The sequence below is a fragment of the Drosophila hydei genome, unplaced genomic scaffold (genome assembly GCF_003285905.1).
Source record: "Drosophila hydei strain 15085-1641.00,03,60 unplaced genomic scaffold, DhydRS2 tig00008134-arrow-pilon, whole genome shotgun sequence".
Taxonomy (NCBI): Eukaryota; Metazoa; Arthropoda; class Insecta; order Diptera; family Drosophilidae; genus Drosophila; species Drosophila hydei.
Window position 1 is genome coordinate 2467731 of NW_022045843.1, and position 10663 is coordinate 2478393.

At 37.7% G+C, this 10663-nt stretch overlaps 5 protein-coding genes across 10 annotated transcripts; 4 read left to right on the top strand and 1 right to left on the bottom strand.

Annotated features, from left to right (window-relative positions):
* Nucleotides 1-180: 180 nt before the first annotated feature.
* LOC111604086 (breast cancer type 2 susceptibility protein homolog) lies at nt 181-3438 on the top strand. Its single transcript, XM_023321977.2, has 3 exons — nt 181-1164; nt 1345-1404; nt 1472-3438. Exons 1-3 carry the CDS (start codon nt 198-200, stop codon nt 3412-3414), a joined length of 2970 nt encoding a protein of 989 aa, XP_023177745.2. The 5' UTR covers nt 181-197; the 3' UTR covers nt 3415-3438.
* A 28-nt stretch (nt 3439-3466) lies between these two features.
* Nucleotides 3467-5949, top strand: LOC111604087 (small integral membrane protein 14). 5 transcript variants are annotated; one of them, XM_023321981.2, is made up of 4 exons: nt 3467-3561; nt 5249-5350; nt 5423-5468; nt 5536-5949. In XM_023321981.2, the coding sequence occupies exons 2-4, from the start codon at nt 5279-5281 to the stop codon at nt 5742-5744; spliced, it is 327 nt and encodes a 108-aa protein (XP_023177749.2). In that variant the 5' UTR covers nt 3467-3561; nt 5249-5278; the 3' UTR covers nt 5745-5949. The 5 variants fall into 5 exon arrangements, with proteins under 5 accessions (XP_023177749.2, XP_023177747.2, XP_023177750.2 ...); XM_023321979.2 differs by lacking the exon at nt 3467-3561 and adding an exon at nt 3568-3806; XM_023321982.2 differs by lacking the exon at nt 3467-3561 and adding an exon at nt 3568-3710.
* Nucleotides 5950-6005: 56 nt separating this feature from the next.
* LOC111604085 (zinc finger CCHC domain-containing protein 8 homolog) lies at nt 6006-8253 on the bottom strand. 2 transcript variants are annotated; one of them, XM_023321975.2, is made up of 4 exons: nt 7922-8253; nt 7193-7843; nt 7013-7132; nt 6006-6954 (listed from the first exon to the last, which is right to left on the bottom strand). In XM_023321975.2, exons 1-4 carry the CDS (start codon nt 8084-8086, stop codon nt 6280-6282), a joined length of 1611 nt encoding a protein of 536 aa, XP_023177743.2. In that variant the 5' UTR covers nt 8087-8253; the 3' UTR covers nt 6006-6279. The 2 variants fall into 2 exon arrangements, with proteins under 2 accessions (XP_023177743.2, XP_023177744.2); XM_023321976.2 differs by having other exon boundaries at nt 6007-6954; nt 7193-7840; nt 7922-8251.
* A 265-nt stretch (nt 8254-8518) lies between these two features.
* On the top strand, nt 8519-9196 carry LOC111604130 (gametocyte-specific factor 1 homolog). The gene is made up of 3 exons (XM_023322046.2): nt 8519-8553; nt 8611-8872; nt 8930-9196. The coding sequence occupies exons 2-3, from the start codon at nt 8639-8641 to the stop codon at nt 9194-9196; spliced, it is 501 nt and encodes a 166-aa protein (XP_023177814.2). The 5' UTR covers nt 8519-8553; nt 8611-8638.
* A 792-nt stretch (nt 9197-9988) lies between these two features.
* Nucleotides 9989-10306, top strand: LOC111604077. Its single transcript, XM_023321959.2, has one exon. The coding sequence runs from the start codon at nt 9989-9991 to the stop codon at nt 10304-10306; it is 318 nt and encodes a 105-aa protein (XP_023177727.2).
* The last annotated feature ends 357 nt before the right edge of the window (nt 10307-10663 follow it).

Genomic DNA, 10663 nt, shown 5'->3' on the forward strand with positions numbered 1-10663 from the left:
AATTTCAAAATTGTACACCTAAACTTTTGAATGAAAATATGAATATATTTATATCTTATATTTAAATTTATAATTAATATTAACTTTACACATTAAGTAAACAAATATATTTTAGTATATTTATGTACAATAGTTAGACATGTTGGTACATAATAATTGAAATATGTGGCAACTCTAGCAACTGCAGACGATTACAGATGAAAGACCTATCGATTATTAAAATATATAAACATAGCGGCTCTAAAATTCGCCATCCGAGAATTGAGGCATGGATTAGCTTGTTGAACATGGCAGATGATGATGATGATGGCTACAGCATAGAGGCAAATCCAACAGAATTAAGTGGTAATTGTTCCATACGCAAACGTAGAAGAGATCCCCACAGCTACAATGTATCGGCTAATCTGCCGACGCGATCACGAGGCTCATGTGGAAACTCAAAGCAAGAGTCACAATTGGAAGAATGGGAATTGCGTGAATACCGAATTTTTGAGGCAGATCGGTTGGACTGCCTGCGTGCACAGCAAGAGCCAGTGCGAGTGCGTCTTATACCAGCATCACAAAATTTTACTTCGTTGCAATCCATGTTGGAACAAGATGATGTAGAAAACACAGATAAAGTCGAGCCAGAGGTAGATGCAACAGATTCAGAGAACATTGTACAGCTAATACTGAGGGATTTCTGTTCGTCACCCACATACACGGAGGACGACGAGGAACTGTTACTAGAAGATTATTCGCCCTGGTTTCGTTTTCGTAACAAAAAAATCAAAACCTTTGGAAAGACACGATCCGAAATTAGTGGACCAGCAGCCAGAGCTGATATTGAGGACTGCTTGAGCTGCTCTTCCTCGGAACTGTCTGTGCAAGAGGATTACAACCCCCAAGTGCCCACAAGGACCAATTGCGTCTTCGATGTGAATAGCTCACAGAAGATCTGTGAGAATTTGCAGAATTTGAGTGCGTTCTTCAACACTCAAGGCAATGCAAATAAATCGATTAATCTACCCGATATGCAAATGGAATTGAAGAATTCTACAGTATTGGAAGCGAAAGACTACGAGGACGACGAACCAACAGGTATTCTGGAAGACAATGGTTACTTTATTGGCAGCACCGAGCAATGTAAATATCTTGATGACAACTGTGATAGTAAAATAATAGGTAAGACTTATTAACAATAGGTATACAATGAGTAAGGAGTTTTAAATTTACCGGGCAACGTAAATTCGATTGTCGATTATTATTCTAGCGATTCGAAAATCGAACCGCAAATTTTAAACCTGAACTTATTGAAAATGTGCCGCATATATAAATACTCAATTTTTTTTTTTCTTCTTACAGATAATGCTGATTTTTCACTATTTAGATATGAAAATGTACAAACAGTTGAGAAATTACGAGGTACTTTCCAAATCGATAATTACATATACAATATATTTTTAAAAACTTAATTATATCAATCCTTTAGATACCCACTTATGTGATGATAAGAAAGTATATTCTGTAAAGACTCAGTTGGAGGAAGCTAAGGGCTCTTCAGAGATTGAATTGCTTGAGGAAATAGCCTTAAGTGAGTGGCAGCCCATGGATATAGAGAAGCTCAGCACAGACGAGCAACAAGGAAGGACTTGCAATCAGGAGATGGAGATGCAGGTGAATGCATTCAGTGAGTGGGATCCTGTAGAGCGAACAGGCAAACCAATGAAAATTCAAAAGGCACAGGCAAAGGCAGAAACTGGCTACTTCCAAGAGATAAGTAAAGTAGTAGAAGCTAGATATCCTACTGATAATTCAGCAAGCATTCAATTTCGCACTGCATCGAATAAGGCAATGAAATTAACAGAGGCAATGAAAACAAAAGCAGCTATGCTGATGGCTGATTTGGAAATAGTTGTCGACGATCAAGCGGGGGATGATATAACAATCAAAAACATGCAAAAAATAGAACATGCGTCAGCCTCGAGGAGAGATGAAGTAGCTACAGACTGTGATTTGCTTGCGGGGATTCCCTTTAGTGAATGGCAGCCAATGGATATACCAGACAGCAAACGGGATGAGCTCGACGTTAGTAATCAATTGGAGATAATACCATTTAGCGAATGGCAGCCCATAGATATACCAGATGCTAGACAGCAACCAAAAGAAGTGACTAGCCGTGCACAGCATAAGACAGAGTATAAACAAAATGAACTTTTTGAAAATATTGAATTTCGTACTGCTTCGAATAGAGCTCTTACATTAACCAAGGAGATGAGACAGAAGGCAGCGATGCTGATGGCTGATTTGGAAACTGTGAATGCGGATCCACATGAATCAATCGAGATTCATCAAAAGGTTGAGGCTAGCTGCTCCCAAACAACAATAGAAATTGCTAATGATCATTTGCGGGCTGAAATTTTAAATCCAGTCGAGTTTCATACAGCTTCAAATAAGGTTCTGAAATTAACAAACGAAATGAGGCAGAAGGCTGCTATGCTAATGTCTGATTTGGAAGCTGTTAATGCGAATCCCCCAGTAGCAACAGAAGACTTGTTAAATAGAATTGAAGTGAAGGAAAACACGATGACGACTAAAGCTAAAGATAGTTGTTCTCAGTTAATAAGAGAAGATGATGAAAATGCTCAACCAAATATATCTGAATGTATTGAATTTCACACTGCTTCGAACAAGGTGCTCAAATTAACGAAAGAGATGAGGCAGAAGGCTGCTATGCTAATGGCAGATTTGGAAGTCAATCAACCACTGACAACAAAGGAGTGGTTTGATGAAGACTGCACAGCAAAAGGCAAGTCAGTAGCCACCAACCTCAGCAAAACTAGCCAAAGAGGGCTTAAGGAAAGAGGAAAGCCTAAGCTAACAATTGAAACTATCGATGGAATCTACCCGCTTGACATAGAACCAGAGAAAGGCATTGGCTTGAATACAGCTTTCCCACTAGAACATAATCAACATTCACAAGATCTCATATTCGAGACACCCAAAGGCACAACAGAGCTCCAATGTTCTTTAACACAGCTCTCGGAGCGTTCGCCTCTGGACAGCGATACAAAGAGTTCGATAATAACACGACGTAATCTCTTATCCCTCAATAAAAGACGGAAGCAAAAGCGGAAATCAGAGAATTGCAATGATGATGCCGGTCATACGCCGATTAGAAGATTTGCTTCACTGGCTGCAGCGACAAGCACGCCAATGCCAAGCCACAAGGAAAACAATGTAAAAGAGGATGAAGAAAACCCTCCACCCTCTATGAGGGAGCGCAGCTGCTCGCAAGATTCGCCACGCCTCGAAAGAAAGCGAATTTGTAAGCGTAAAAGTGAAGATGCGCTCTCGCCCATCTATGCGCCCACTCACAAAACTAGGCGACTTGGCTTAAGTCGCATTCGCAACAAATCAACACAAGAAATTTGATTATAAATACGCGCCCAAAAAATTAGTCAAAGTAGTTATACACAAATTTTGCAGTTCTGGCAGTAAGATTTTTAAGTGCATTGCCATGCCGCACGTTTACCAACACTACCATATGTGATTTCCAGTCGCTCATTCCAATTCCAATTGGTAAGAAAATAAATAGTGTTAATCTGTCTTAATAAACACAGCTTTGAAACTGAGATAAAATATAAATCAAATGTAAAAAGCAGAAACAGCACACCAGTGAATAATAATACTTCAATTAAACAAGATAAATTTAGTTATAGTTGTCGCAGGTAGCAAAAAACATAGCTAATGCACTTTGTTTACGTCCCCACTGCATAATTTCCATTGGAAGGGACCCAAATACAGAAAGCAAAACAATCAAATATGCAAGTGACTTCATTATTTTATTTTGTAAAAAATCCATATGTCAATTGACCTAAAATTTACTAATATAATATACGTTTGTGTTTTAATAGACTTTTAATTAGTTTAGCTTAGCTAATCCCGCAGATGCTCGCAACTATATGTTTGCGTGAAAGTCCAATCACCTACACTTGTTACACAAACAAACAAACATATGCGTGCGTGAGGCTGTGCGTGTGTGTGTGTATGTATAATCAAATATGTGATTTCCTTATACTATTAATTACATTTAAAGCTTTGTGCTTATATTTGTAATCTTTAATTCATAGGCGTTTCTGTCCAAGGTCGATTGTGTGTATTGGAAGCAAAGCTTGGATGAGAACAGTTCTATTTCTATTGCTGTGGCATACTAACACATGCATAGAGTACTTGCAGTACTTGTTTGTGTGTCACACAGAGAGGCACATAGGCAATGCTTCAAATTATTGTTTAGGCTATTTAAGATGATGGCGTATTAATGCGGCTCTCTCGCTCTAAATTCAAGCAACTACTTTATCAGAAATACTAACGACATATACAGTGAAAACACATTATATTGAAAAGGCACATGAAAATATGCCAATTTTTAATAGATACTAATATTTTTTTTAATTTTAATCATTTTTAGAAACCTGACAAAGTTATAATATATGCACCATACAAATATATATTTTTCAACGAAATAATAATTTTTTTATAATTAAATAATAATTATAAATTTAATTATGTTATTATATATTATGTTTATTTGTCTTTTCGTATATGAGAAATAGTTTGAGATCTTATCTTTACAAGAAAAAAACTAAATTAAAAATGGCTTTTTCCATCAACATATTCAAAAAATTAACATTTAGAAATAAAATTTACTATCAAAATTTCTACTCCCGTTTCATATAAAAATAAATTTAAAATTTATATAAAATTGCATGTTTTAAACATAGTTTAAAAGCTTGAAAGAACGAAAACATAAGATAACTTTAAGGCATTTCAACCATAGAGCAGTTCATCAACTGCGATTTTTACCGTATGCAGCTATGTATATATGTATATATATATACGTATATATATAATTTTTAGTACTATATGTGTACTTTTTTTGGCTGGGAGCTCTATTATCTGAGAGTTACGTTCCAGCTCTAATCATTTATTAGCAGTGTTGTTTCGCTTGCAAAAACAGCAACGACCACAAAACAAACCGAAGAGAGAGAAAAAAAAGAATATAAAAATTCGTTTCAGTTGAGTACATTTCAAACAATATTTGATATTGTTGCCAGTTGTATATTGTTGTTACGCTTTGTAGTTTGCCACGTCAGTCCAAAATTGTTAATAATAGTGCATAATATAACGTTATATACTCTTATAGGGATTATTATTGATTGTCCCCATTTATAAACAAATCGCCAATTTTTTATATTTATTATTGCAGAAGCATCGCCAAACAAGAGAATTTCCAATTATGGCAGACGAGTTCGATGGCTGCGAATGCATCTCGACGCATGAATTGGCGATGCAAAGGCTTATCAATTTTGTAAGTAGACGAGCTAACTGTGCACAATATATGTAAATGAATTTAATTTACATACATATTTATTATCAACAGATACGTCAGAATCAGAATGCTTGTACGGATACCGAGTGCATAGATGGTAAATTGAATTGGTTTCAATTTTCATAAACTTCCCCTTAATATATTTTCTTTTTCATATTGCGCAGTTAGTGGACGCGTTTTGCAACCGGGTCAGGCGCTGACTGGCAGCGACTCTGGTAACAGTTTTACCATAGCCATGGTATTTATGCTATTGGCCATGTTCATGTATATCGTGAACCCAAGCACTTGGCGTCAATTGACCAACAATAAGCCAAGTCGTCGGGATAACAATCCAGACGGAGCGCCGCCGCCGCAGCCCCCGGCCATCAATTAGGCGTGGAACGTTGCATAAACAAATGAGAGCTTGCATTTTAATTTTCCTTTTGTTGAACCAAACTACACAGAGGATTACATACATAAATGTATATGTACATACAATACATACATATACACACAGGCGAAATCTGCCAGCATATGTACAGACACATATATAACTGATATATATATATATATGTATCTATAGTGGAAGACAAGAAAAGTAACAATAAAAAAATGCAGTGAAATCAAAATGTGAATATTGAAGTTATATATGTTATATGTTCCATATGTATGTTATGTCCGTCTTTGTGTGTGTCATTAAACTAGTTTAATCTCTTTCTTTCTACAACCGTCTATCGCCATAGTCGACCATATAAATATATCTTGAATTTTCAGTGCAATTTATAAGTGGTAAATAAATTTGGTCAGCACCTAAAAATAATTGTGCAAAAACAGTTGAAAGATATTATTTTTATATGGTTAGTACTTATTCTATTTAAAAGCCACGTCTGACAATTTGTATCTATAAGTATAAAATGCTTGTTTATTGCTTAATCCTCATCATTTTGCAGCTCCTCCATTTTGCGCCGCACATTCTTGAGCACATCTTTCATTTGCTCATATTTGCCCGTCGAATCGGGCAGATTCTCGAAGTTAATAACATCGCTGACGCCCACCTTAAAGTTATCGCCCACGGGTAGTTTGTCGTATATGGAAAACTTTAATATGGGCGTGCCGGCTATGGATGGCGCTTTGAAGATCTGGATTTGACTAGGAGCGGTCTTGGTATGGGTGTCCTCGGAGCCTTTGTCTTCAACTTCTTGAGGCACCTTTGTCTCCGACTTATTCGTATTGAGTGAGGTATTCGTTTCCAACTGCTGCAATAGCACGGCCTGCTGGGCTTGCAAGTCGTCCAACGTGGGCGACACACTACGTTTGCTTGGCTCATCCTTAACCGCCGACACAGTTTGGCTGGTGTCTGCAGAGGGCGAAGCTGGCTGCTCTTTCAACTGCTGCACCTCATCGTCGTCATCATCTATATCCATATCGTGTTCGACAAGATTTGTATCATTCTCATGTGCTTCAGGACTAGCATCATGTGGCGCTGGCAAATCTATCAATTTCTTGCGTTTATAGCCTTTCGTCACATTTTCGCCCAGCGACTTGATAAAGTTTTCCTTCAGCTGATGCTGCTGCAAGCGTGGTACGTTGTGGTGCTGGAAATCCTGAAGAGAAGACATTTGTTTAGAGCTCTGCAATGTACATGTATGTACACATTATTACATCATAGAACTTGCCACCTGGATCTACATTGAAACCAGGAAATTCAACTATTTTATTAACGTCATATTTAAAGCTTTCCGATTCGCCATCCTCCTGCTCAGGTGCCTGCACCTCGCTGCCCTGCAAAAGTTGATAATGGAATTTATGCATATGTAGAATCATATTTAAGCTCTCACTTACATCCGAATTGAAGAGCGTTATACCAGAGCTTTGAACCTTCGCCTCCTCCAGCCAAGCAGGAGGGTAGCCCAGCACACGCATGCGATAGAACATGAATGGTAACTCTCCTCGGCCAAAGCCCATGGCATGGCGCGTCTTACTGCTAATCCTGCCAGGTCGAATGTGCGCGAAGCGTTGTTCCGTATCCACGTGATACCGCTCCACTTTCTTCTTGCGTGCACGCTGTATACGCGCCTGATTGCGCGGCCGTGTGCACTCACGCAGCGAATGATCTGTGTCACCACAATTGAAGCAAGCGGATTGTGACTTAGGCCGGAAACATTTGTTAACTGCATCCAGTTTCTGTTTTTTACGTGCAGACGTCTCCTCATCGAGTACCTCAGCGCTGCAGCGCTTGTATGAAGGCACTTGGGCAGCATTGAGCTTCGACGTCGGCGACGTATCTATCATGAAGAGATCAGTATCCAGTGCTGGAGATTCCGATCGGGCATGCACGTTAATTTTGTGTTCCGTCGTTTTGTACACGAATTTCTCCTTGGCAAAAGTCGACTCCAGAGCTTGGAGCAGACGCTCTTGCAACTTATCGTAGTTTTCCACATTTTGAAATCTTACTTCGAACACTAGGTCCGCTTCAGTTGCATTTGAGTTCTGCTGAATACGTTTACATTATCATTTATTAAATTAGCATTTTAACAATTTGTTTTGTTACTCTCTTTCGCTCTGCTGTACCTTGTGATTCGTCGTTTCGTTTGGCTCTTCAATTGGGGGTTGCTGCAAATTGGCGGCACTGTTTGTCTTTTCTGTAGAGATTTCCAGCACTTCGCCATCTTCCACATCAGCATCGCTGTCAATTGTTATGATTGAATCGTTAATTTCTATAACGCTTTGGTCCATTTCTCTTTTAAATAAATAAATAGCCGATTACTATTATTTTTGCCGTTCATGAATACTAGTTCATGGTTCCAGGGAGAGGTACACACAAAATGGATATTTTGTGTAAGTATTTTTCAAGTAACCAGTCACGAGATGTAACGAACATTTCAAATCATCGAGTTACAAATTTGTAAATTCATAAACTTTGTTGAACAAGGGTAAACAAGTAAAGTATGTTTAAAATATATTTATATAAATATATTATTATTAATATATAAATAACCATATAAAGATTTAATTTAAATCAGTAGATTTTCAAAATATTCTGCGAAAACTTGAGTTCATGTTAACTTAGCAGCTAACGGCACTTTTGCAGCAGTACCTTATGAGTAACTGTTATTAACATTTTGACGATTTTTATTTGACATTCGAAAAGCGAAACTAATTGAGAAGCTAAAAAATATATATATAACAATATAAATAGTCATGTAAGTAGTTAGCGTGAGCAAATGATAAATATGACTTGTAGCCTATTTTATTTTCAGATTTTACATCATAAGAAAATTGGTGGAAATGTCTTCCTCGCGAAATAAGTTTCAAGCTTCCAATTTGGCGCCTTTTCCAGACAAGGCAAAGCAGAAGCCGGGTTCAGATTTCTATATGAAGTGTCCTTATGACGATAGCCATTGTCTGCTGCCCAGCCGCTTCGCGTGGCACCTGACACGCTGTGCACGCAATCATACCAACAGTGGAATAATACGCTGCCCCTTTAATGACACCCATTTGCTGCAGCGTTACGAAATGCCGGTAAGTAAATATAGCTGATAAATTAATAGTAAATACGTTTTGAATATATTTTACCAGGAGCATGTGCTGAATTGCCCAAACCGTCGCGATTTTGTGCGATTTCTGCAGCCCGATGCATTGCCGCCTGAAGAGCCTCGCCCGTCCACAGTCGACTTGGTAGAGTCCTCCGAGAACTGGGATGATGAACCCCCGGCGGCTACCTACGATCCAAAAGAGTATTGTGAGAAGAATCTAATTATACGTCAATTAGTTGGTGCCATGCGACGCACATTTCGCGAACTCGAGCGCAATCGCTTCCAACAAATTATGCAAGGCAAGAAATAATACATACATATATAGTTCAGAACTACACATGTATATAGTTATGCATAGACATGATTTTATTTAATGCGAATTTTCCTCGCCAATTCTTAAAATTTGGCGGACATTTTGATTTCACGACTCATTGTGAACAGTGTTGAAAAGCGCTCACTCGTTTGCAGTACTGCAAAACGTGATGAGTACTTCGTTAATAATTTGAATGAAAACATAGAAGTTAAGTTTTTCTGCTAAAGGAGTTGTTCAAACATACACATTAATTTTGAAGTATACGTTATAATTATAAAAACTAAAATTAAATATGTAAATACATATATAGATATACATTTACCTTTAAGAAGCATGCGATTGCTCACCCGGCGACATGAAAGTATGTAAGACAAAATGTATTTGACTTCCGCAATTGTTAAGTAAAACATACAGAAATTTATTCAAATCATGCGAAATGCAAAGCAAGTGCTCTTTTGGATTGTATAAACCATATACATGTATCTATATTATAAAAAGAGCTGAAGACGTCATTTCTCTGATTGAGAATCTAGAGAAGCGTCCGACTGAATGCCAACTGAATAATGTCGCATTATCATTATTAATTCAACTTACAACTGGGGAATTCTCAGCAGCAACAACAACAGTACTAGGAGTTTCGAGCGATAAACGAGAATTTGAATAAGAGTGAAGAGCGCAGAGCGAAGAAGAGGCGACGATTCGTGAATGCCAATTAAGCTTTTCATGCTGACTATTGCTCAACCATAAATAGTCCAACATCAAGTTAGACGACTTCATACATAGTTAACTATGCAACTGCTCAGGTGCCAACTGCTGCTCCTGCTGGTCATTGCAGCCTGTGCGCTGGCCACGCCCACACTTGACCAAATCAAGGGAAAAGCAACGCTTCTGCAGCAGAAACTTCTGAATCTGCCAGATCCAGCGCAACTTTTAAGCCAACTGCCCGCCAAGTTCATCAAGACCAAGCCGGTGTTTGTGAAGCCCGTCGTCGTGAAGCCCATTGTCGTAGTTAAGCCGATAGTTGTTGGCGGAGGCGGAGGCGGCCATGGTCATGGACATGGGTACGGACATCATGGAAAAAATAAGTTTTTTGGCAAATTCAAGTAGAAGTTGAGAACTCGAAAAAGAATCAAACGATATTTTAAGAATGTGTAAATAAATTTACATTGTAAAAGCTTTATAAAAAATTAAAAGATAATAAAATAAGTGTAATTTTACAATTAAGAAAAATCTGAGTTTTGTTATAAAGTAAAGTCTTACAAAATATGAAGATTAAGTGATTTGCTCAAGTTAGGAAGTTAAGAAAATATTTAAATATTTATAGTAAAATTAAAAAATAATTAAAATAACGTATTTAAAAGCATTAAATTTTTATACCATGTAGTATTTAAGCACTAGGCCTAATAATACGTGATAAAGCTCGAAACTGTTTCTGTTAGGTCTAATTTTCTTATGATATTCTCC